This window comes from Saccostrea cucullata, unplaced genomic scaffold (assembly GCF_032062105.1).
Source record: "Saccostrea cucullata isolate Sc308-1 unplaced genomic scaffold, CSIRO_AGI_Scuc_v1 ctg8625, whole genome shotgun sequence".
Taxonomy (NCBI): Eukaryota; Metazoa; Mollusca; class Bivalvia; order Ostreida; family Ostreidae; genus Saccostrea; species Saccostrea cuccullata.
This window is the reverse complement of record NW_026926329.1, coordinates 1-27,221: the sequence shown is the minus strand read 5'-3', so window position 1 is coordinate 27,221 and position 27,221 is coordinate 1. Positions and strand designations below refer to the sequence as shown.

General features: G+C 33.7%; 3 protein-coding genes across 3 annotated transcripts; all 3 read left to right on the top strand.

The window, feature by feature from the left end:
- The first annotated feature begins 763 nt into the window (after positions 1 to 763).
- LOC134271402 (muscle M-line assembly protein unc-89-like) lies at positions 764 to 5,103 on the top strand. The gene is made up of 8 exons (XM_062753608.1): positions 764 to 1,028; positions 1,188 to 1,310; positions 2,388 to 2,690; positions 2,801 to 3,094; positions 3,322 to 3,366; positions 4,097 to 4,402; positions 4,491 to 4,753; positions 5,017 to 5,103. Exons 1-8 carry the CDS (start codon positions 764 to 766, stop codon positions 5,101 to 5,103), a joined length of 1,686 nt encoding a protein of 561 aa, XP_062609592.1.
- Positions 4,102 to 7,171, top strand: LOC134271401 (uncharacterized). Its single transcript, XM_062753607.1, has 6 exons — positions 4,102 to 4,402; positions 4,491 to 4,799; positions 5,017 to 5,328; positions 5,753 to 6,063; positions 6,362 to 6,664; positions 6,942 to 7,171. Exons 4-6 carry the CDS (start codon positions 5,937 to 5,939, stop codon positions 7,169 to 7,171), a joined length of 660 nt encoding a protein of 219 aa, XP_062609591.1. The 5' UTR covers positions 4,102 to 4,402; positions 4,491 to 4,799; positions 5,017 to 5,328; positions 5,753 to 5,936.
- Positions 7,172 to 8,244: 1,073 nt separating this feature from the next.
- Positions 8,245 to 26,451, top strand: LOC134271400 (uncharacterized; the record flags this gene model as incomplete). Its single annotated transcript, XM_062753606.1, has 8 exons — positions 8,245 to 8,254; positions 8,400 to 8,948; positions 9,133 to 9,249; positions 12,234 to 12,536; positions 12,811 to 13,104; positions 25,023 to 25,729; positions 25,877 to 25,942; positions 26,063 to 26,451. Coding segments are annotated over exons 1-8 (2,435 nt in total), but the record flags the coding sequence as incomplete, so codon positions are not given.
- Between the last annotated feature and the right edge of the window lie 770 nt (positions 26,452 to 27,221).

The window sequence follows — 27,221 nt, the reverse complement described above, 5'->3', positions numbered from 1 at the left end:
ATAAGCTACCCATTTTATACGGTATAAACTGGGTTAGAATAGTTGACACTTTTTTTATAAACCGCGAAAGGTAAACTGCCCCAACACAGTTTATACCGTATAAGATAGGTCGCTATTAAATTCATTCCTCAAGTATTAAAATGGCGATGAGTATTTGACTTAATAATATATTGCATGGCTGACAAGGCTATTGTATCGACAATGTTTATACACGATAGTAAGATACCTAAGATATCCATGGTTCGTGTAACTTTCAGTAGCTTGCCCCTTTTTAAAAACTATTCATAGAAATATAAAAAACAAGTTGACAAAGACTACGTAAATGTTTCTATGAAAAGCTAAAACATCAATAATTTACAGTTCCAGACTGAAGATAATTTATAAGTTTATAAGATTTGATGAGATGCAGTTGAACAACCATTTTATTAAACTATCAATTAAAATGCCCGTTTGTCATGTAGCGTATATATTGCACACAAATTAATTCCCGTTTTCAATTTTTAAATAAGGGAAGTGTGTGTCGAAAGGAGACATTGTTTTTCTACTAGACGAAAGGATCAAGTCATTTGTCAGCTCCGTCGTCGGTCATTTCAAAGTTGGAAGTAACGCCAATCAATTCAGCGTTGTCAATTTTGCGTCCTCTTCTAGAGAGATATTTCCACTCAACAGATATCACACAGTAGCTGATATTCAATCCGCAATATCTTCCATTCCATTCAAAAGTGGGGGAACAAGCATAGGAAGTGCCCTTGATTATGCCCGGATGTATTCCTTTAGTTCCGCCAGAGGAGCAAGAAACGATTCAGCAAAAGTTGCTGTTCTAATCACCGATGGAAAAAGCTCCGTTTCCAACCAGCCCGACAAACTTAAAGCCATGGGGGTCACGATATTTTGTGTCGGGGTAGGAACTGGTATAAATTCAATTGTTCTGAGATCTGTTGCCACACACAACGACTACACGTATCTGACAATGTTTGATTTGTTGCCTTTGTTGACGAACGAATTGTCCAACGAAACCTGTGGAGAAGGTGTGTAACATTTCCACTTCTTTGTAACATTTTTGCTTAGCTGAAAGGTGGTTTTATGAAGACTTGTGTAATTCAATCTTTAGAAAATGAATCTCATGCAAAATATGAACATGTTACACAGGACGTAAATGTCCTTCATTTATGCCAATTTTCTTGTAGACATAAACGATTGCCTAGGTGAACCTTGTCTTACATGTAATGGTGGGACATGCGAGGATCAGTTCGGAAAATATATTTGTCACTGTCTGAACGGAAATACAGACCCTAACTGCTATGTTCCAGGTAAGTTGGTTTTAACCTGATAATGCTACCACTTTCAAATACCTTGTTCTAAAACCCATAAAGTTTTATACAAGATAGCTGAATCAAAAAGCATATATTTACTTTTCTTATGTAGTCACATGTATAATAAGTAATTTTGAGATTATTATCAATTACAGTATTAAGGGTCCGTGTAACACTTAACAATTCAAATTTCTAAAATGATTTAGAGTTTTAGAATGTTAATTTATTGGTTCAAATTTCTAAATTTCAAAAACTCAAACTGATTTGGAATATTGAAAATTTTCAGTTAAAAAAAATAAATTTTCAAATGTCTAAACAAGTTTTGAAATGTTAACTTTTTAGATTTTTATCAAAAATAATCAAGTTTCAAATTTCCTAAAATGATTTGGTATAGAAGTTTGAAGTAAATTTCAAATAATTATAATCAAAAGACGAAAAATGTTACAAAACTTTAGAATGTTAAGCGTAAACTTTATGAACAAATGGTAGATTAAAAACTCAAGAGTTTAAAATACAAATAAAATCGTTTTTGGAAATCTGAATTTTGAATACTCATATGTAAGTAAAAAATCTTTAGAATTGAAATTTTAAACTTGTTTAAAAAGTTGATAAATTAGAATGTTGAACTAAAAATATCAAATTTGAATAAAGCAAATCAGAAACTATTATTTTAACATTCTAAAATTCTGAATCATTTTAAAAATTCTTGTTTCAATGTATTTTTCTAGTCTCATGAATATTTATTTTTAGAAGACAAATCAATGAAACGTGAAAGAAAACAACACTACTATATTACATAAAACCTTTTAAAAGCAAATTCACAAATTCCTTTGTACACTTATGATGGAGGTCCTCTAAAACTTACAGGTTTTGCTGATTCTGTTATATTTTAGATTTGTCTATGTCGCATAAGAACATTTTTTTTGTATATTTGCTCACCATAAGAGAACTGACATTTTATTCATTGCGTTAATATTAGATTTGCTTTGAGTTTCGCAAGGAGGAAAAACACATGTATATGATAATTAATTTCTTTTTCAATATACAGATTTACGCACATCTTTATTTAAATAGGTTTACCAAATGTAACAATAGGATCCAGTCTAGTAGTATATATTGGATCATCTGCCATACTACATTGTTACGTCACAAGCACGACAAATATATCTTCTGTTACATGGCACTATCAGAAAAAAGGCATCACAACCACTATCAACACTGGCAATACCACTAAATATAGCGGCAGCACTGTAGGGACACCGTCTCTTACCGTTAAAAACGTTCAAGTTGAAGATATAGGAAACTATAGATGTTTGGCTCAAAACTCAGCAGGCATAGGCCAAAGTGCAAAAATGATCTTTCTAGATTTAAAGCGAGGTATGTTTCAAAGATTTACAGCGAGATACATACATTTGTCATTTTGAAAGTAAACAATGTTCATTGTCTCATTTAACAAATTTAGTTTCAAGGTAATGAATTTATCTTAGGTTTCCCTGTGATTTACCTGCAAAGAACAAAATACGCTGTCAACGCTAGCGATAGCGTGTCCCTGTCTTGCAAATTTTCCTCCAGTTACCCTCCCGTTGTTGAGGTTGATTGGTACAAAGACGATGCACCAATCAATCCGATGTCTAATGGTAAATATTCCGGCGGAACAACTCTTTCTCCAAACCTCAACATAACGAATTTCCAGGAAGAAGACCAGGGTTACTACCATTGTTCCGTGTATAACCAGTATGGAACCAGAAATAGCTCTGACATAGCCGTGTACTTACTTAGAGGTACGCTTAGAATAATATTTTTTCCTTCCTAAATTTCTTGAAATATTTTACGCAATACTTTGAAATGTAGTATAACATGAGTTTTCTTAAATTGCAAATTTTCTGGTTGAGCAGCTTTAGTACAAATTTTCCACTTGATGATTATATATTTTTAAGTTTTTAGCAATTAGAAAAACACAATGTTGGCTGAATTGGATTGATTCCCGCTATGTCATTTTTATTTGAAGATGTTCCAGCAGTTCTAGGGGATCAAACATCACTACTGGCTTCAGGTACACTGTCACAATCCTTTGTAGAGTATTTGGCTCCAGTGTCAGTAGAGTTTTCTGGACCTTTCAACTTAAGGGCCAGAAAAATGAAACAGAAATAGATGTGTCCTCCTCTAAATATTATGGTTCCTCTATATATTACCCATCTTTGAGAATTTACAAGTTTAGCTCATCAGACATCGGTAACTACAGATGTTATGCAAACAGTACTAACGGTGTTGGTTACAGTAGACCAGTCAATGTCAAAATACGTAATTGTAAGTGCTAGAAGATACTCTCTCTCTCTCTTTCTCTCTCTCTCTCTCTCATATGATTGATTCTCTTTACCATAGATGTGTAAGTGATGATTTTCCCTACTCACTTATTTCTTATGGTAGATTCGAAACACAATAAAATATATAAAGTTCCAATTAATTTCAATCTAAATTCTTTCTTAAAGATGAAATAAGTAATTTTTTGTAAATTGTAAATGCTTATCCAAAAAATTCAAGAGCTTTCCAAAAATTTTTAAATTGAAAAAGGGGGATTTTTGATTTCTTTTACTCTTCACGTTCATTTCAGACAACACCTGCATTTAATTTAATACGTATTTAGAACAAATGTTCAAACGATGTTCCATTATTTTTGTTTCATCAAACAAATTCACAAAATGAATTATGATAGATAGCAAGAGAGTGTTTCTAATATTAAATGACGTCAATTAGAATTTTAACATATTTTGTTTTGCTTTCAGGGCGTTACATTGTTCTGAATTCTACCAGCTACACCGTCAACAAAAGTGCAGACGTCATACTTTCCGTATCTGTTTATGCCAACCCAGATCTTTTAAGTTTGTCGTGGCAGAGAAGTTCTTATTCCTACTCCTACTTTAATGACATGAATACGACATTTAATGCCAAATACGACGGCGGAACACTAGATTCTCCGTCTCTCGTCATTCGTAACGTCAGCATGGAGGATAAAGGATATTACCGTCTAAATGTGTCCAACGCTAAAGGCACAACTATAAGTTCGAGCATTTACTTAAATGTTATTGTCCGTAAGTAATGATTGTAAAGTCAGATTTTCTATTATTTCTTTGAAATTCTTGAAATTATTTGAATATTTTCATATCAATATTTTTAAAGGTTTACCTATTGTAACAACGCAGCAGACACACTTTTACTACGTCTATTCGGAAACTAATCTCACATTTGAGGTTAACGTCACGTCCGAGTTACCCATGGTTTCGGTCAGTTGGGAGAAACGCAGCGCCTCCTACCCATACACATATACCTTGATTGATGTAACAGACAGCAGATTTTCTGGCGGAACGATGAATGCCCCCTCGCTGACGATAAACAGTGTCCGTGGGATAGATGCTGGATATTTTAGGTTCAACGCAACAAATGTAGATGGAACAAGGAGCAGCACGTTTTATTTACATATTAATCTCCGTAGGTTTACAGTCCATTCTTATTCTTTTTATTCCTTCTCCGTAATTTTTTTTTCATTTGGATAAAATTATGAATGTACAAGAAGCATAACTTCTCTCTCTCTCTCTCTCTCTCTCTCTCTGAACCGGGTTATTTGATTCAGATTCAAATAGAACCTTCGGATGAATCTTATTTGAGTGTGATCTGAAAAATGTTCATAATTTTAAATTTTTTTCAGGTCTACCGTCAGTTACCACTGGAACAAGGAATTTCTACATGTATTCTGGTGGAAATGTCACATTTGAAGTCAACATTACATCCTTGACCACTTTATTATCAATTAAATGGGAAAAACGAAATTCCTCCTACCCGTACAATTACTATACCCTAAATACGACCGATGACGAAAGAATTGAAGGTGGCGAAATCGGATCACCTGATTTTGTCATCAATAATGTATTAGTTTCAGACAAGGGATATTATAGGTGTGCGGTAGAAAACAGCGACGGAGTTAGATATAGCTCAAACTTCTATTTATCAGTCACTCCGAGTAAGTGATAAACTTGCCATTATTCCAGTCCGTATTTATATTTCATAAACGCCTTTTAATCTTTTTAGAAATTTTTTAACACTAAAATTCTAATTAGGATTTTTTTGCCAAAGGTTGTTAGTCGTATATCTGCTCTTATCATGTTTTAAAAACCTTTTTTGTACGTTTTTAAACATTTCTAGAATATCATTGTAGACTTTACTTCTGGGAATGTTTTCTAGTTATCCCGATATAGTTGAATCTACTTGTTTTGTTGTAACGTCAATTGTTCTACAAAAACAGAATTTTAAATTTTGAAATGCTGTATTTGTCATTATAAAAGCAGAAAAAAAAATCAAAAGTTATGACACTGCATTCATAATTGTACATGTCTTCCATTTTTTCTCAACAAATTATTAGTATACATCTTTAAACATTGTTCTAGGGCTTCCATCAATATCAACGGGGACAACGTATTTCTACGTCGAAAGAGGGGCAAACATAACTTTTTCACTCAGTTACACATCGGTTCTAAATGTCACTTCAGTAGTTTGGGAGAAAAGAAATTCATCAGTATCCACTTTTGAAACAATCGATGTAGTGAACGATGAACGATATACGGGAGGGACATGGATTCACCATCACTAATTGTTACTGATATATCGTTAGAGGACGATTACACGTATTATCGATGTAAGGTTTCAAACATGGATGGAGATAGATACAGCAGCCAGTTCAGAATATCCGTTAAACGATGTAAGTCCTCCAACTACTTAAAGTTTCTTCAAGGAGTTTCCGATGTATTTATATGTGTTTACAATTATCATTATATTGTTTTTTATATTACATTTATCCATTTAATATATTTGGATAAGTTATATTATTTTATACTATGTTAATACGACCTCATGCTGATTTGTGAATTTATTTTAAACTCAATTATATCATCAAAGAAACAAAATATGAAAGTCAAACTCAGCTATAATGCATGTATATGTACATTGTGTTGTTTATTTTTAAATCTTCTAGTTAATGTATATGTGCTTTTTCCTAGACCGACCATCCATATCACTTTCCTGGCGGTATTATGTTTACACGGGAACAAACGTCACACTGCAGACAAGTATCACATCCACCTTAAACGTCACAGATGTCACCTGGGAGAGAAGGAACATCAGTACATATATGTACGAAATCATCGATATATCATCCGATAATCGATTTTCCGGTGGCGATATTAATTCTCCATCGTTAACTATAACAGATATTACTGTAAATGATGAGACTTATTACCGTGTTAAAGCTACAAACGATGATGGCACAACATCGAGATCAGTTTACATTGATGTCTTGTTACGTAAGTTTTTTTAAATTAACATTTAAAAAAAACTATTTTGCTGTTAATCTCTAAATCTTAATTTTCAAAAAAAAGCTAAGCTTCTCTTTTGAATGAGTTCGTACATATACATATACACACATGTACTCGTATATAAGAGAAAACAAAACAGTTAATTCTAAACCAAATAAAAATTAAACAATTTTTTTAAAAGTCTTAAAGTACAGTGTTGTGTAGAAAAAGTGATGTATAATGATTAAAAAAAATTTAGATTTAAAAAAAATGAATTTTTTTTCAGGTCCGCCATCCATTTTACTAAAATCTAGTTATAGTGTTTACTCCGGTGAAAACCTCACTCTTGAAACAAACCTAACATCTTTCTCGCCTATCACTAACGTGACATGGGAAAGAAGAAACACAAGCACATACTTTTACGAAGTTCTCAGCATACTGCCCGATAATCGTTATGCTGGTGGAGATATTCTTTCACCATCACTGACGATTATAAATGTACACTGGATGTTTTGAAATTTTAATGGTTAAAAATGTTAAAAGTTTTTGAAAGATATCTCATTCACTTTGAGAGATATCTATTAAGACAAACTTAGAGAGATATATCTTTTACTTTAAGAGATACCAGGTATTTCTTTAACTTGGAAAAATATCTCCAAAGTACAAGAGATGTCTCTCTAGGAGAAGAGATATCTTTTTAACGTTCAGAGATATCTCTTTTCACCGCTACCGTTAAAGGAGAAAGCGATATCTGTTCAAGTAAAAGAGATATCTTTCTTATGAAAAGAGATACATGTATCTCTCTGAGTATAAGAGATATCTCTCTCTAAGTTTAAAAGATATCTCTTTCTCATTGAGATATCTCTTAAAAATGAGGAAAATCTCTTGAAGTTTGGAGATATCTCTATTTTTAAGAAATATCTCTCTAAAATGAGAGATATTTCAGTAATTTTAAGATAAATTTTATTTTCCAAATAAATAGCAAAACGGCTTGCCATACTAAAATCAGGTTAAACAGATATTGATTACCAGGCCCCTAGACCATAAACTGATAATAGACTTAAGTAAAAAAAAATATTTTTAATAGATTGAGTTCTATTGACAGTGTTTGCTTATTTGCAATATTGTGTAATATTACAATTCAAATATATGATGAAAATTTTATTTGAATATCAATCATCTTTTTAAATTTTTCTTTAAAGGGAATTTTAGTAATTTCTATATGCTTTACTTATTACAATTTTTCATAAATGATAAGATACTAGCTAAATTGTCATTTAAAGAAGCATAAACTTTTAAGCTACAATAGGATACAGACGCAAAGTGCTTTGACCGTTTATTCAAGCCCCCATCGGCTTTTCACTGATTTTTGCTCTAATATGTTTTTTGAATTGGAAGCCTTTGTAAAATGTCTTCTGATTAATTAGAATAATAATCCTGGAAGATTAAGAATGTAATGAGGGATTTTTCTTTCGAAAGATTTCTCTGATTTATAACAAAATATTTTATAAGATTTAAGATAAAAGCAGTGGTCATAATTGACCTAAACAATCCGCCAAGGCGTGTCAATCAGTTGTATGTTACAATGCATGTCCAAATGTAATAAATTGCTTAAATGGATTTGATGAGATGCAAATGAACAACCATTTTATTAAACTTTCAATTGAAATGCCCGTTTGTTGTGTAGGGCATATACATGTGTATGATACAAATATTAATTCCCTTTTGATTTTTTTTAAATAAGGGGAGTGTGTGTCGAAAGGAGACATTGTTTTTCTACTAGACGAGTCCGGCAGTATTGGATCTCTGAACTTCGAAAGGATCAAGTCATTTGTCAGTTCCGTCGTCGGTCACTTCAAAGTTGGAAGTAACGCCAATCAATTCAGCGTAGTCAATTTTGCGTCCTCTTCTAGAGAGATATTTCCACTCAACAGATATCACACAGTAGCTGATATTCAATCTGCAATATCTTCCATTCCATTTAATAGTGGGGGAACAAGCATAGGACGTGCCCTTGATTATGCCCGGCTGTACTCCTTTAGTCCCGCCAGAGGAGCAAGAAATGATTCGGCAAAAATTGCTGTTCTGATCACCGATGGACAAAGCTCCATTTCCAACCAGCCCGACAAACTTAAAGCCATGGGGGTCACGATATTTTGTGTCGGGGTAGGAACTGGAATAAATTCAATCGTTCTGAGATCTGTTGCCACGCACAACGACTACACGTATCTGACAACGTTTGATTTGTTGCCTTTGTTAACGAACGAATTGTCAAACGAAACTTGTGGAGAAGGTGTGTAACCTTTTCCACTTTATAACATTTCTTTCTATTAGCTGAAAGGTGGTTTTATGATGATCTATATAATTCAATCTTTAAAGAATGAATCTTATAAAATTATGTTTAAATAATAAGGCAAAGTATGAACATGTTACACAGGACGTTAATGTTTCATTAATTAATGTTAATTTTCTTGTAGACATAAACGATTGCCTAGGTGAGCCTTGTCTTAATGGTGGGACATGCGAGGATCAGTTCGGGAAGTATATTTGTCACTGTCTGAACGGAAATACAGACCCTAACTGCTATATTCCGGGTAGGTTACATGTAGGAGTACGGTTACATCCTTATTATGTTACCACTCTAATATCCTGTCCTAAAACCATTGTCCAATAACGTTTTATAAATACATGATAGCTGAATCGAAACACCCTCCCATACATATATATTTACTTTTCTTATTACATGTATAATATGTAATTTTGAGAATGTTATCAATTATAGAATTAAATTATGGTTGATAGATACCCCTAGTAATTTGGATTCAGTGCAGTTTTCTTAAACAATAAAATGCTTTCTTTGTTTGTTATTGCTGGAATTAACGGAAGCAGCTCTTGCAGAAAAATACATTATTCGCGTTAGCGGGTTATGTAATTTTTTTCTGCAATAGCTGCGACCGTTAATTCCAGTAATAACAAACAAAGAAAGACATTTTATTGTTTATATTTATATCTGTTTAAATAATCATTTAAAGAAGGATTAAAAAGTTAAATTATTGTATTAATGATGCGAACGTCTTTCTACGTTTCACTGACGGAACAGCTACTGATCAAGAAATCTGTACAGGCAACATGCCTAATGTAGTTCATGCAGTGATTAACGCAATGGGTTTCCTTCAGAAATAAAGGAGAAAATATTCAGTGGATGTAAATATTATAGTTTCAATGTATTTTGCTAGTTTCATGAAGGTTTATTTTTAGAAGATATATCAATGAAACATAAAGGAAAAAACATCATTATTTTAAATAAAACATTTTAAAAGCAAATTCACAATTCCTTTGTATTCTAAAATTACTGTACCGACCAGACCCAACCTGACACCCAAGCAGTCCCAGAAAGCAGTCCCCGGGACTGCTTTGGGACCGCTCTGGGACTGCTGTGGGACTGCTCTGGGACCGCTGTGGGACTGCTCCGGGACCGCTATGGGACTGCTCTGGGACTGCTCTAAAAAGCAGACCTAGCAGTCCCAGCAGTCCCAGCTGTCCCTGGGACTGCTTTCTGGGACTGCTTTGTTCACTCATGTGTGAAAGAGGTTCTGAGTGACACAATAGCTCCGCCCCCTTGTGTATTCTGAATTTGCAGACTCCCAGTTTTTTTGTTTACTAGCAGCAGAGAGGAGTTTAAACTATTAAAAAAGCAAGGATTTCTTACAACCTTTTGATAAGAAGAGATTATCATAGTTAATTAATATTTTCAGAGACTGTATATTTACACAAATTTAGTTTAGAATATTTTTTTAAAATAAAGTTGTTCAATAAGGAAGTCAGGAGAAGATTTTTTATACTTAAAGATAAACTACAGGTTTATGAAAAAAATACATACATTTAGGCCTATTTTTAATTTAATGTAAAATTATGTGCATTCAAAATTTGCATTAATTGGCACTATCTAAAAATAATCATTACAGGTAGATATAAGATTTTTAATTGAAAAGCTACATGTTTTATGAGTACCACGCTAAAAAAAGTATTCCATGCAACCTCCAAATAAAGTCTAACAATTTATTAAATGACATGAAATAAAATTATGCTACCATTCTTTCGTAACTTAAACAATGTACATGTGAAACAATGTGAATAATCATTGGGGAATTTATCAATGAATTACCGGTAGTTTTTAATTTATAAACAAATTATCAAAAGGGTACATTTATTTTATAAATAAACAGTTGAAAATACCGGGAATTGTGATTTATTTCTTTTTTGTTTTGCTTGTGTTTACCTGGCCGATTAATGTTTAAAAAATGGTATCAACACTAGCGATTTCAATCTCCTCAGGGCAGAAAATCAGTGCATGTTATTTGGGTATACATGTACGTATCAGCGTTTCACATCATTGAACATGCTGGTCAACATTGACCCTAATTTCAATCTTCCGGTATGTAATGCACAAATAAAATTGATAAATGAAATGTATATGATTTCTTTCAGGATTAATAATTTTGAACATAATATCTGAGGGATCCATTCTGGTGATTTACAGATGTACATTCTAACATTTACAAATAAAACACTTAAAATTGAGTATTTTAAAGATAGAGAAATTAACAATAATTAAATTGACATGTCAGTAAAAATAATCATGACTGAAAAATAATACTTGGCAAAATTTTACAAAGAATTTTCTAAAAGCCCCTATACTTAAGAAAATTCCTTTTGAATATCCCGATAATATGGAAATTGGCCATATAAGGATAAGATCTATTTAAAACTAATTCTTACTAGTAGAAAATAATTAATTCACGTTTAATTTTCTGTATAAAAAATAAATACCGGTATGGGAAACAGTATCAATCACAGAAAATTAAGAAATTGAATTATTAATATACCCGATAATTGTGATTAAATATTCATGTTCATTTTAATTCATACATGCACATGTGAAAGCTTTCTTCCTTCAATAAATATTATTTCAATTTGTTTCTATGCGCGTACTATTCATAAATGACCGCGTACATGTAAGGAGACCTGGCATACTACCCAGATTCAATTTCTACTGCCTTTTATAGTTCCATTGTTTATTGCAAATCTCATTTCTGAGTTAGCTCCGCCCATTAAATAAATAAACCCCGCCCACTGGGACTGCTTTCTGGGACTGCTGGGACTGCTCTCTGGGACCGCTGGGACTGCTGGGACCGCTCTGGGACTGCTGTGGGACTGGGGACCGCTGTGGGACTGCTCTGGGACTGCTGTGGGACTGCTAAAGCAGTCCCAGAAAGCAGTCCCCGGGACTGCTCTGGGACTGCTTAGTGTCAGGTTGGGTCTGGTCGGTACTGTATGATGGAGGTCTACTTAAACTTACAGATTTGCTGATTCTCTAATATTATAGATTTGTCACTGTCGCATAACATTTTCTTTTATTCTATACAAATATATATTTCTGCTCATCGTAAGAGAAGTGACATTTTATTCATTATGTTACTATACATTCACGTTGAGTTTTTCAAAGAGGAAAAGTACATGTATATGCCAATTAAGTTTTTTTTTCAATATACAGATTTACGCAAATCTTTATCTATAGGTTTACCAAATGTAACAATAGGATCCAGTCTAGCAGTATATATTGGGGCATCTGCAAAACTCAGTTGTTACGTTACAAGCATGACAAATATATCTTCTATTGCGTGGCACTACCAGAAAAAAGGCGTCACAACCACTATCAACACTGGTAATACCATTAAATATAGCGGCGGTACTGTAAAAGCACCTTCTCTTACCGTTAAAAATGTTCGAATTGACGATATAGGAAACTATAGATGTTTGGTTCAAAACTCAGCAGGCACAGGCCAAAGTGCAAAAATGATTTTTCTAGATTTAAAGCGAGGTATGTATCAAAGATTTACAGCGAGATACATACATTTTTCAATTTGAAAGTAAACAATGTTCATTGTCTCATATATATCAGATACATGTAATAATATGCATGTTTAACAAAACAGAACGCGGGAACAGAATTTTTTATCACATTGCATTCGGTAAAGATGTTCATTCAGTAAAGATTACTACTACTAAAAAATTAAGAAATGCAATGCAATCTTAAAGTATAACTTAAAGAATCAAATTTATTTTCAATGTAATTATTACGGAATTTATCTTAGGTTTCCCTGTGATCTACCTACATAGAACAAAGTACGCTGTGAACGCTAGCGATAGCGTGTCCCTGTCTTGCAATTTTTCCTCCAGTTACCCTCCCGTTGTTGAGGTTAATTGGTACAAAGACGATGCACCAATCAATCCGATGTCTAATGGTAAATACTCCGGCGGAACAATTCATTCTCCAAACCTCAACATAACGAATTTCCAGGAAGAAGACCAGGGTTACTACCACTGCTCCGTCTATAACCAATATGGAACCACAAATAGCTCGAACATAGCTGTGTACTTATTTGGAGGTACGCTTAAGCCATTAAAGATGTTATATACTTAGACTAATATTTTTTCTTTTAAGAAATGAATGTAATATTTTTTTTCCTTTGATCGAAGTATCAAAGAAAAAATATGAACGAAAAACGTCATCAATGCGCGTAGCGCATTGATGAAGACGTTTTCCGTTCAATTTTTTTCCCAGAAACTCAAGCATCTTTTTTATGTCAACTTCAAAGTACTTGTATGTACAACCAGAATGTTTTTAACAAAATAATAATGCAAATGAACAATGTCAATGTAGTCAAATTTTACGAATTCCATTTTTATAGAAAAAACAGCTGTCAATGATATCAAAAAGCCCGGATTTTAAAATATCGTGGGAAATGGTTGTATCCCACTGCAAAGTTGAAAAGTCTTTTTTCAGCTGTTGATTTTGGTAAAATCTTGTGATTTCAAATCGCTCAAAATTTCCTTGGAATTTTTAAAAGTATCCACATCTCATTTACACCACTTCTTTAATATATTGTTACACAGTGCTCTTAAAATTTCTCCTTCACTACTTTTAATATCTTAGTGAGGAGCAATAGAAAATGAAGATAAAAATGCCCTTCTTAAAACTGACTATTTGTAACTTCATTTTTAGGTCTGCTTTAGGCAAATTGACTGGATTCAACGCTGGCAAATACGAAAACTTCAACTTCGAATTCAAGCTTAGAAAATTCAAAGACTAAAAAGATCATAACAAAACGAACCAAGGAAACTCCACATAACTACCAGATTAGAGAGAGCCAGACACAAACAATCTCGAGTACAGTATACATATGCAGGGTCATCGACCAGCATGTAGTACACAAGGACCTCTTCTTCAGATACATTTATTTTTTCTCGGTAAAATGTATACATCGGCGTAAAGAATGTTGAACCCAAGAAATAATCTATTGATAATATAATATAGTAATTAACATGTATACTAATTTTGGTCTGGATAAAAAAAATACTAGTATAAATCATGTGGTAATTTATTATGATAGCCATTTATATAAGTAAGCTGTAGACCATTTCATCAAAAAATCTTACAACATATTTTATCCTAAGTGAAAACTTTCACAAAAATTCTTATGTAAGTCGTAAGAGCAAAATCTTTTGTAACTTAACAAGAGCCCTGACCCTCTCTTTAGTATTTTAATTCGATTTCATTGTAAAAAAAAAAATAACCGTAACTTACAGACTAAAAGTTATGAAATGTATTAATTTTTTTAAACAAAAACTTTGTCAACAAAATAGTTATGCGGATCTTTTTACAAAAAAAACAAACTGATGACATATTTTTATCTTACGATAAAAATCATTTTCATTAACTGCAACTTTTGAATACAATTTGTTTTAGATTTTTCACAAATGCCTTCCTTTCTTTGTACATTGCATCCATTTGTTTAAAAATGCACTTGTTTCAGTTATTTTCTTCCTAGTCCTATGGTATCTCGTCTTCTAAAATGTCTGACCTCAGTGTTTCCAGGTGAATCTAATTTCTATTTTATTCTATTTTGTCAAGTATTAGTATCAACTAGTTATGTTTTAATTAATCTACTTGCCTAAGTAAGCATATTATGATGTTATAATTAAGTAAACTATAATATTATAATAAACATCAAAATATGCCCTTGTCCATATCTCATATGTACTACATCAACCCTTGAGGTTAGACTCAGATAAACATCAATGACTGGTTATGTAAGCAAAACTCACACGTTTTCTAAAATATCTTATTTTTCAATAACAAAAACCTCATGCAAGTACTATTTACAAATTGAACAGTTAACCAGCATTTTCTTGTCAATAATTATTAATAGTAAAATAGTTAAAGTGAAATGGACGAAACAAATGGCTTATTTAAAAAAATCAAGTGATGGAAACCTCAAAGAAAGATAGCATAAGATATCATAATAAGGTTGCTGTTTTTAAGTAGAAATTAAGTGATTCCTAAAAGTCCTACTATTAAAAATCGTCCTACATATTTTTGCAAAAATAAACACTGGCAAAACAATTTAGTTGTTAAAGACGTAAATCTAAAACACATCAAAGGTTAAAATCTAATTAATATTATATTGAATTAATAAAACTAAGCTAACTCATAAACAAGAGGCCCATGGGCCACATCGCTCACCTGAGCACTGTAGCTTGAAAAAAGCAGAAATCAGTTTATTATTGAAAAGTTAAAACCCAAAAGTGGTTCCAACCAATCCTTAAAGGGGAGAGGGTATGATTTGAACAAACTTGAATCTACACTACATGAGAATGCTTCCATATAATAAATATGGCTTTGCCATTCATGAAAAGAAGAATTTTAGAAAAAAAATTCAACATATTTCTATGTAAAACTTGAATTCCATGTTGTGACCCCGCCCTACCCCAAGGGGTCGTGATTTGAACAAACTTGAATCTACACTAACTAAGGATGCTTCCATATAAATATGACTAATCATGGCTTTGCTATTCTTGAGAGGAAGATTTTTAAAGAATTTCCTTATATATTTCTATGCAAAACTTTGATCGGCCATTGTGGTCCCACCCTGCCCCCGTGGGTCATGATTTGAACAAACTTGAATTTACACTACCTGAGGATGCTTCCATATAAATATGATCATTCATGCCTTTGATATTCTTGAGAACAGGATTTTTAAAGAATTTCCTTATATACTTCTATGTAAAACTTTGATCGGCCATTGTGGCCCCGCCCTACCCCCGGGGGTCATGATTTGAACAAAATTGAATCTACACTTCCTGAGGATGTTTCCATATAAGTTTCATCTTTCCTGGCAGAGTGGTTCTTGAGAAGAAGTTTTTAAAACCATTCCACCAAATTTTCACTATTTCCAAATTATCTCCCCTTGAATAAGGGCATGGCCCTTCATTTGAATAAACTTGAATCCTCTTTACCTAAGGATACATTGTGGCAAGTTTGGTTGAAATTGGCCTTGTGGTTCTTGAGAAGAAGATGAAAATGTAAAAAGTTTACAACGACAACGACAACGCCAAAGACGACGACGACAGACGACGGACAAATTTTGATGAGAAAAGCTCACTTGAGCCTTCGGCTCAGGTGAGCTAAAAAGAAGCAGGATCTCAATCTAGAAAGAAATGCCAGTGGATGAAATAACATGCAAAAAGTTTTATTTAGCATAGACGTCTCGTGACTTTTTATCCATTTCAACAACAACAACAACCAACAAAAGGCCCAGGGGTCACATCGCTCACCTGAGCCCATCTGCTAGGAAAATGCACATATCAGATCATAACTGAAAGTTTACTGAGGTTGGGGTGGGGGGTTGGGGCTTGAATTTTAACCCCTGAGGGGGTCATGATTTGAACAACTAGAATCTACACTACCTGAGGATGATTCCATATAAATATCACTAATCATGGCTTTGAAGTACTTGAAAAGAAGATTTTTAAAAAAGTTTCCCTATATATTCCTATGTAAAACTTTGATCAGTCATTTTGGCCCCACCCTACCCCCGGGGGTCATGACTTGAACAAACTTGAATTTACACTACCTGAGGATAATTCCACAGTCATGAGTTTTACCTTTCCTGGCCCAGTGGTTTCTTGAGAAGAAATTTTTTTTAAAAAAGGATCACTTCATTATAAATAGGGATCTGACCTATAGGACCGGGCTTGGTTTTTTTTCTCTACAAACATCTCTACAAAAAGCTTGTCGATTTCCGTTCCGATTAATGACATTAGGCCGAATACATTTAACAACTTGTTTTTCCTAAATCTTTATTTCAGTGAGTAGAGGTAGAAGAAACCTTTTCATTGATTTTCCGAGTTTGTTATCTCCAAATGTAATAATTGATATTTGTCTTTACTTCTCATTGTGCATAATGGTAATGTCTACTGTCTCTGAAATTCTATTCTTTATGTCTAGGCTATTTATCCGTGGATATAAAAAAAATTGTCATTAATGTGTGCAAATTATATAGGCCTAAATGAAATCCAAGGGAGTACAGTTACTGATATACCGGTATGTAGCCAAAATCAATGTGATTAAATTCTAAGGAATATATACAACTGAAATTCGTCGCAGCTCAATGCTGTCAAAAATACCTGTCAGTGTATCAAATAACACAGAATGAGTTACTTTTGTCCTTGGAGAAAGTGTGCTTATACTGAGGTTTCTTCCGCCTGACTGACAACTGAACATTTGATTGTTACGACTTGACATCTCTTTAGTTTTTCTTATATCAAGAATGGGCATACATAAAGGATACATAATTGAAGGAAAATACACAAGTCTATTTAAAAAAAAATTGAAATGTTGAAAAGGCGAAATTTAAAACTTTAAAAGTGTGGTGCCAGGTGGATTCGAACCCGCGACTTTAAAAATAAGCATTTCACTGTGTAAAACCAAGTCATATAACAACTGACCTAGTCCGTCTATAAGAAAGATAGGTATAAATTTGAAGAAAATTTTCAAAGTCAGGTTTCTTTATTTTTTGTAGGTTTTTTGTGAATTTCGACCCTAGGGCAGGAGTGCCCCTAAAAACATCCTATCTTTAATCATTCCTTACATCATAACCTATCAAAATATCACAATTTTATTTAGGGGCAGGCCTGCCCTGAAGGACTTCTAGGCCAAAATTCATGCAAAAATCAACGCTTTAACGGACAAAATTGTGTTTCAGCCAATTTTGGAGGTTTATTGTAAAGTTGTAAATAATAAATTTTAGGTATAAAATACAGATTTGAAAATTTTAGATAAATATACGGTAGAAAACAATAATTTAAGATTAATATTTAAATGTCATTTTTTCCGGGAAATTGTTCTCTCCTATAGGTCAATTCTTTTGTTGAAGCGAATACATCCTTTCCTATATATACTCCTATGTTAAACTTTGATCAACCATTTTGGCCCCACCCTACCTCCAGGGGTCATGATCTGAACAAATTTGAATCTACACTACCTGAGGATGATTCCACATGAGTTTCATCTTTCCTGGCCCAGTGGTTCTTGAGAAGAAGATTTTAAAATATTTTTCCTATATACTCCTATGTAAAACTTTGATCGGCCATTTTGGCCCCAGCTTACCCCTTGGGATCATGATTTGAACTAACTTAAATCTACACTACCTGAGGATGATTCCATATGAGTTTCATCTTTCCTGGCCCAGTGGTTCTTGAGAAGAAGATTTTAAAATATTTTTCCTATATACTCCTATGTAAAACTTTGATCGGCCATTTTGGCCCAACCTTACCCCTTGGGATCATGATTTGAACAAACTTAAATCTACACTACCTGAGGATGATTCCATATGAGTTTCATCTTTCCTGGCCCAGTGGTTCTTGAGAAGAAGATTTTTAAAGATGTTCCCTATCTACTCCTATGTAAAATTTTGATCGGCCATTTTGGCCCCACCCTACCCCGGGGGTCATGATTTAAACAAACTAGAATCTACATTTCATGTACCTGAGGATGATTCCACATGAGTTTCAGCTTTCCTGGCCAAGTGGTTCTTGAGAAGAAGATTTTTTAAAAAATGCCATTAATTTTTCTCTAATTCATAATTACCTCCCCTTGGAAAAGGGCATGGCCCTTCATTTGAACAAACTTGAATCCCCTTTACCCAAGGATACATTGTAGCAAGTTTGGTTGAAATTGGCCTAGTAGTTCTGGAGAAGAAGATGAAAATGTGAAAAGTTTAAGGCAACAACGACGACGACGACAACAAAAACAACAACAACAACAACGACAGACAACGGACAAATCTTGATCAGAAAAGCTCACTTGAGCCTTTGGCTCTGGTGAGCTACAAAACGGTAATGATCGAAAGACAAATAAAACTCTGTGATATAAGAAAACATCTGCAAAGCATGCAGTAAATGTGTCGTATGTACATGTACGAGGAATGTTCTGGAATTGTTGAGACAATAACTGTAACTCTATAAAGAGCAGAGATAAATTAAGGAAAATTCGTCAACATATTAGAAAGAGAGCATAAAACAAATAATTATACAAAATTTCTAATTAAAAGGATAATTAGATAATTCTGGTGAAATTTTAAGCACGCATATGTCTATCGACCTGGAGCAGCATCGCTACATCATTTTAACGTCAGGTCAGCGGAGATGTTTTCGCATGTGTAACAATCGGGAAGTGTTTTTGTTTTCTTCGTTATCATATATAACATTTAAAAAAAAAATCAAACCTCTTTTCTTAAACGAATCTTTAAGAAATGTGTGCTGTTGCTTCACCAGTGTTAACTTTTCATTTGTCCTATATACAGGATGACTGCATCATGCAGTGCCGATTTACGCTACGCAGGTCAACGTTATTGATTCCGTTGGGTCAAAATTGATAGTCGTACGGAGCTTTTCATTTTATTCTGGTTGAAATATTGGTCAGAAAAATATAAACCAATGCAATGAAATAACAATCTTTAAACATGTTTTTAAGTCTTATCCTTACTGTTGTATCAGGTTGGTCAGTCTGGAAAAGTTTTGAATAGCGCTACACAAAATTTTAAGTATCTCGCTGCTCCGCCTTGACAAAATTGAAAGTATCTCCCTGCTCCGCCTGACGTCAAATTCCATTTTTTCGTCGTAATCAAAATTCTTTACTGTGCTTAATTTTTTATGATCTCTGTATTTCTGATTAGAATTCTAACAACCTTACACAACATGCAGTCAAAATAATATTGAAGAAATAAAATGAATTATCATCGCCTTTATTATGGGTCCACCGACGTTGTTGCTGTTACACCCATACTAATGTTATTGTGATTTAAATTCAAGACACGTGTTTTAGGTTGACCGATTCAAAGGTTATAGGATGGAACCGGTTTTATGAATGAAATTGGCAGTAAAAGGAAATTGGTATAGTCTGTTTGAATACCGTCTGTTTCTTTTAAAAAGATGTCCTGTGAAAAATGTGTTTCTAGACCTTTCTGAAAGACTTCCCTAATTGGTAGCCCAAAAAAAAGGGGGGGGGGTAAATAACATTATATCTTATAATTTACGGCGAAAATTAGAGCACTCTTGTGACCGATACTCTGGTAAAAATATTGTAATGTCATCTAAACTGACAAACATTTGTTTGCCTTAAAGGCTATTTTTTTTATTAATACGCACAGAGGATCTTACCACGAGCAACTGACAAATCGCTGAATAGCAAGGTTTACGCCAAATACATATTTACATTTTACTTCGAACACGTGGATCAGGTCAATCTATGATCATGTCAATGGAGTGCAAAATTAAAAAAAAATTCTTATGAACAAAATACAAAGATTAGAAAGCATGAAAGATGTCACGGGCGTTTTTAATCTTTTGTTAATTAGACAAAACTATGTTTAACTAGAGCCAAACTCGTTGCAAAGCAACGAGTAGGTCTTCCGTTAGAGCTGTGGACAGGGAAAAATGACGTTGAGTCAAGGTCATGCCACATTCTAATGTTAAAGCAATCTTTTAAAGGTAGACATCATCTTATAATGTTTTACTATTTTAAAAAAAAGATAGTAAAGGAATGTTTGTAACCTTGACCTTGTCAAAATGACCTTGCAATCACACCATGACACACGCTGGTGATGAGCATATCCCATTTGTGTGTTACCGTATTTAAAATCCCCACATGTTCTTTCAGACTATGCATCCAGCCGAAACATCTTATCCTAAATGACCTTGATTCAAGGCCATGACACACTCAGCATGATACATGTATAAGCAATAATTTTTGGATACGCATTGTCAGAGCTGTATAACACTAGGTATAAAAGCACTACCCTTTCTCCATCAAAAGTTATGGTCAAATTTTAAGCAATGCTGAAATTTTGAGAAAAAAAAAACAGGTTAAACTTTAAGGTCAAAGTTTATTATATACTAGTATTTGAAAAGATTTCATCACAGGTAACGTACATTTGATTTTTGTGTAATATGAAAGCCCTACAGTATCTCTTCTCATTCAAAAGTTATGACCAAGGTTAAAATTGTGAAAAGTGAGTCAAGCCTCAAGGTCACTGAGTCAAATTCAATGTATTTAGAAAAGTGTTGTCTCAGGTAATACACAGGGGTGAAATAAAAGCCCTACATGTATCTCTTTCATTCAAAAGGTATGACTATTGTTAATGTTTTTGAAAATCGGGTCAAACTTCAAGATCAAGGGGTCAAAAGTCATGTTGAATTTTGAAAGGTCTTGTCACAAGTAATACACGTTTATAAAATGGAAGCCTTGAAAAGTTATGATCAATTTAAAGTAATGTTATTTTTTAAGTAGGTCAAGCTTTGAGATCAAGGTCACATGGTCAAAAGCAACTGTTCTTGAAAATGTCAAAAGATAATGCACATAAGAAATATGAAAGTCCTATTTCAACTCATTCAAAAGTTATTATCAAGTTTAAAAGTTCTTGTGACAAATGGACAGACTGGCTGACGAGTAATATTTAATGTTCCCTAAAAATAAATAGATGTAAATTGATTAAATTGAGAAATACAAATAATAAAAAAAACTAAAAAATATTTTAATATTAAAGCCCTACTGTATCTCAGCTCATTCAAAAGTATGACCAAGGTTAAAATTGTGAAAAGTAAGTCAAGCCTCAAGGTCATGAGTCAAATTCAGTGTATTTAGAAAAGTGTTGTCTCGGGTAATACACAGGGATAAAATAAAAGCCCTACATGTATCTCTCTCATTCAAAAGGTATGAGTATTGTTAATGTTTTTGAAAATCGGGTCAAACTTCAAGGTCAAGGGGTCAAAAGTCATGTTGAATTTTGAAAGGTCTTATCACAAGTAATACACGTTTATAAAATGGAAGCCTTGAAAAGTTATGATCAATTTAAAGTAATGTTATTTTTTAAGTAGGTCAAGCTTTGAGATCAAGGTCACAGGATCAAAAATCACACTGTTTTTGAAAATGTCAAAAGACAATGCACATAAGAAATATGAAAGTCCTATTTCAACTCATTCAAAAGTTATTATCAAGTTTAAAAGTTCTTGTGACAAATGGACAGACTGGCTGACGAGTAAGGTTTAATGTTCCCTAAAAAATAAATAGATGTAATTTGATTAAATTGAGAAATACAAATAATAAAAAAACCTAAAAAATATTAGAAAATAAATATAGTTTCCTTCATGAGATTTCTTTAAAAACTTATAAATACATATTATTCAAGTACATGCATATATGTACGTTGTGGATTCAAGACGCGAAGACCGGTCCTTTCGATGAGAGCGATACGCAACGGTCTCGTTACGGGGTAGGTACTGGCATAAAAAGGATTAATGTCGCCTGATTCCAATTCTGATTTTAACGAGTCTGTCTTTGTGCTGCTATTGATTTATTATATTGTTTGAACTGTATTTTGGGCTGAAATATTGTTCATTTCCTCCGTATTCCTGCGTATGCTCAAAGGTCGTCAGTACCACGTACATGGTACATGTATAAATTTCCAGCCTTTCACTTGCTGCAGAAAAGCTAAATTGTCCGACAAAAGAGCTACAGTGCCATCCATTGAAAAAAATTGTATATTTAATTTAATTGTGCACAAAAAAAAAAAAAAATGCGCTGAAGCTATATTCAATATCCTTGTTTTTCAACTGCTGCAAGCTAAAAATATTACTTACGGTGTGTCTCTAGAACATTCCTTCACTTTTTCTACAACAAAACATTCCTTACAACCGTTTTAAATAGTCCTCCTGAATTTGAGATATTGAAAATATCGTCTAATTTTGGGTGGCAAGATAATTCTGTCCAACGAGCTTCTTGCAGATGTCAATTACTAGTACATGTACTTGATAAAGGTCTCAGAAACATTTTGAAATCCATCTTTCGTGCAGTTGAGGTAACAATTCGGAGAAATTAATCATGAACCAAGCGCATTTTTGAACGCAATAAGTATATTTTTTTAAATATGGGTGGCACTGTAGCTCTCTGGTGATCCATCCCAGCTAGCGAGCTACAGATCTGCAACTAGCCTTTCACCAAATATCTTCTATTAAAATTATGATTCCATCTACTTTGTAAACTTGAATTGCTAGAAATATGGTGTAAAAATGCAGAATGAAAATAATGAATGTTTAGAAATGACATTATTAATTGTCGGAAATGCAATGCAAAATTCCGAAATCAAATGCAGCGAAAACTGGTACATGTACCTCCCCTTATCCGAAGAAACTAATACATGTAGTACATGTACACACTTCGATGCTTGACTGAACATTCTACTAGGCACAAGTTTTAGAAATTAAAAAGTTTATAAATAGGAAAGTTATGTGACGGATACTAACCTCTGCCGACCTTGTTTTTCATTTATTTGACGATCTGCAAATAAAAAAATGTCGCGTATGATTATTGGTTAAGGTCAAGATCTAGTAAATAACTTTGGACTAATTTTTTGGTGCTATATCCATTATGACGTCATAATCAATTTCAACTTTCTTTTTCCCGTACTTTACGGCTTTAGCAGAATTATGTAGAAAAAAGGGTATTTTCATGACATTCAATTTGAAATCATGTGAAAAGTAAACCGGAAACCTATATTAAATTTGATATTGATTTCAAGAAGAGGCCACGAACATACTAATTACCGTTTTCTGTGAGACTGTAGGCAATCTGGATACATTTTCTGAGTCGAATATGAAAAAAACTCCCATATTCGTGACTGGTTTTCTTAATTTTTTATTGAAAATGACAGTTTAAAATACAGTTTTTAATCATGTTTACCTACAAATCATGCCCCGAAACACCATATTTGACCAAGCTAAAGTTGTAAAGCATCAATGAAGGAATTTATCTCTCAAATTTGATAAATCTGTAGGCATCTTTCATTTACTAGATCTTGACCTTAATAATACGGTGGTATATTAAGGACACGCAATTATTTTTTTTTTAAATGCCAGAAAAAAATTATCTTGTGAAAACGACTTATTATCTTGTGAAAACGAGATATTATCTTGTGAAAACGAGATATTATCTTGTGAAAACGAGATATTATCTTGTGAAAACGAGATATCATCTTGTGAAAACGAGATATTATCTTGTGTAAACGAGATATTATCTTGTGAAAACGAGATATTATCTTGTGAAAACGAGAAATTATCTTGTGAAAACGAGATATTATCTTGTGAAAACAACTTAATATCTTGTGAAAACGAGATATTATCTTGTGAAAACGAGATAATATCTTTAAAAGATAATATGTCGTTTTCACAAGATATTATCTCGTTTTGACAAGACAATATCTCGTTTTCATAAGATAATATCTCGTTTTCACAAGATAATTTCTCGTTTTCACAAGATAATATCTCGTTTTCACAAGATACAAGATAATAAGTCGTTTTCACAAGATAATATCTCGTTTTCACAAGATAATATATCGTTTTCACAAGATAATATCTCGTTTTCACAAGATAATAAGTCGTTTTCACAAGATAATTTTTTTCTGGTATTAAAAAAAAAAAAATTATTGTATGTCCTAAATATACCACAGTAGGTTAACATTATTTAAGGAATGTTTTTAAGTTTTGTGTGAGTTATTGGTGTGTGAATCACACAGACTTGTCACGTAGGCATATTTCATGAAGCGCGCTAGCATCAAAAATATATTCAATATTTGAATTTCTCGCTGCCCTATATCGTTATACTTTTACTAACGTTGCTGTAGCCTAATTGTGAGTCACGTTAGCGCACGTTTCTCCGTGTATATTTCTACGCGTGAGTATACACAAAAATGACTTTCAAATCAATTTCACAGTTGGCTTTGCAGAAAAAACACAGCGAATGTAAATATAATATAGATTATTGAAATGAATATGAGATAACTCATTTAATTGTTTGGATAGCATTAAACAATAAGACACAACTTGGTACAAGTTATCTAGTTCATGGGAAAGTCAGCTTCAGGATGAGTTAACTAGCATAGCAACTTCCTCTTCATCTTCAACATCCCAGTGAGTTTGGTCATTAGTAAAAGTTATCAACAAAAAATCCAGTCCAATCCTAATCACTATGCCACCAAAAAGGAAAAGAGATATCAGAGGGGAGATGGTGTCGCCATCCAGGGGCAGAGGGCACAAAAAGCCTCGCCATTCTCCCAGGCAGCAAAGGCCTGGAGCGCAAAGGAACGATCATCCCCCCACCATGCCGAACCAGAGACTGTTGCAGGGAGTGATGCTTCACCTGACAGTGACTTGGGGGAATTCGCACCACCAATCATTGGTAATGTTGATTCAGATTTCTCCCTTGTTGTAAATCTTTCTGATTTCACTCCTGTCCCAGAACTTTGCTGTTTTGATAATGTAGGTCAACACATCCCTTTGAAGTTAAAACAAAAAATTTGGGATGGACAGTTTATCGAGTTAGGTCTTCTGTTAAAATCAGCCAAAGAGATTAATGATAGTTTGGGAGGACAAGGGGAAATTAAAATTAGAGATGGGAAACTTTGTATTGTCAAGTCAAAGGTTGGTTCATATTTGACAATTGAAAAATGGACAAATGCTTTTATGATTTACATGAGTGTTATGTTAAAGAAATATCGTACTAGGGCCCAAGAGTTTTTAAAATACATGAGAGATATCAGACTAGCTGCCTCTAGATCACAGGGCTGGTTCAAATACGATGAACAATATCGGCTACGCAAAGCTAGCAATCCTGCTATTGTATGTGACCAACCAAAGTTCAAATTCTTTTGGCAGTCAAAATCATTTCAACAATACTAAACAAAATTTAGATGAGAGCAGCACATCCGCTGCTACCCAGTATTGCTATCATTTCAATCAGGGTAAAAAGTGCAATTTCTTCCCCAGATGCAGATTCAAGCACGTCTGCAGGAGGTGCGGAGGCAAGCACCCGGCCACAACCTGTTCCACCAAGTCAGCTGTATAAATTGGGCAAGACCCCAATTAAACTAGACAAAATTTTTTTTCCATACACAAAATTATTCTGATCATCAATTCTTAAGGGAAGGTTTTCAACATGGTTTTAAATTACAGTATTTTGGCCCTAGATCACCCAGGTTTTCAAAGAATCTTACAAGTTTAGACAAACAATATCCAGTTGCAGAGCAAAAGATCTATAAAGAAGTCTCATTGGGGAGAGTTGCGGGTCCCTTCATAGAACCAACTTTTCCAACATTACAAGTTTCTCCTTTAGGTCTTGTACCTAAAAAAGACGGTGACTACAGCCTCATTCACCATTTATCATATCCAGAATCTGCTTCAATAAATGATTTCATTGACCTAGAACAGAGCTCAGTAACCTATTCAACCATAGATGATGCTGCCGCCATTATTGCAAAATTAGGTCGGGGGGCTTTTCTGGCAAAGTCGGACATTAAATCAGCCTTTAGGTTGCTACCAGTGAACAGCACTGATTTCGACTTGTTAGATTTTCACTTCAGTGATGGTTTTTATTACGACAAGATGCTACCTTTCGGTTGTAAAATAAGTTGTGCAATTTGGGACAGATTTGCTTGCTTTCTGCATTGGCTTATACAGGATCGCTCAAAAAATGCCTCAATTCTGCATTATCTAGATGACTTTCTTTTCTGTAGCAAAGAACTTTCCATTTGCAAAAATACGTTAGACACTTTTCTTTATCTGTGCAACTATATTGTATCTGGGGGTCCCTATTGCAAACGAGAAAACAGTATGTCCAACGCAGGTTCTTACGTTCTTGGGCATTGAGTTTGATATGGTGGAAATGATCATGAGGTTACCGTTGGTAAAAATCGATGAAATCAAACAAAAGATTCTCGACATTATGGCACTTAATTAAGAAGGTTACTCTTAAGCAACTTCAGTCTTTATTGGGTTTGTTAAATTTTGCATGTAGAGTTATAGCTCCAGGTAGGGCTTTCTGTCGACGTTTGATTAATGCAACAATTGGCCTTAACAAACCACATCACCATACCCGGGTAATTACATATCCTCAGTTTCTTTACTTATTCTTATTCACTCCGCAGCTCTATTAAGTATTGGGTCAAAAATGAGATCGAACTACAGAGTGAATCTACAGATATTCGGGTGGGTGGGAGGGAAAATAACCGAATTACCTACAGTTGTACCTTCTCTTTAAATCTGACGTCTATCCCTACATGTACCAATCTGGCATGAAAAGAACCCCGCTGCTGCGCTCAATCACGTTACGTCA

Bases quoted from the DNA above. Each gene is read 5' to 3' on its own strand.
- LOC134271401 (XM_062753607.1), top strand. From the start codon at position 5,937: ATGGATTCACCATCACTAATTGTTACTGATATATCGTTAGAGGACGAT. The intron at 6,064-6,361 runs GTAAGTCCTCCA...GCTTTTTCCTAG, and splicing joins CAGAATATCCGTTAAACGAT to ACCGACCATCCATATCACTT. The intron at 6,665-6,941 runs GTAAGTTTTTTT...ATTTTTTTTCAG, and splicing joins TTACATTGATGTCTTGTTAC to GTCCGCCATCCATTTTACTA.
- LOC134271402 (XM_062753608.1), top strand. From the start codon at position 764: ATGTATTCCTTTAGTTCCGCCAGAGGAGCAAGAAACGATTCAGCAAAA. The intron at 4,403-4,490 runs GTAAGTAATGAT...ATATTTTTAAAG, and splicing joins TTACTTAAATGTTATTGTCC to GTTTACCTATTGTAACAACG. The intron at 4,754-5,016 runs GTAGATGGAACA...AATTTTTTTCAG, and splicing joins TTAGGTTCAACGCAACAAAT to GTCTACCGTCAGTTACCACT.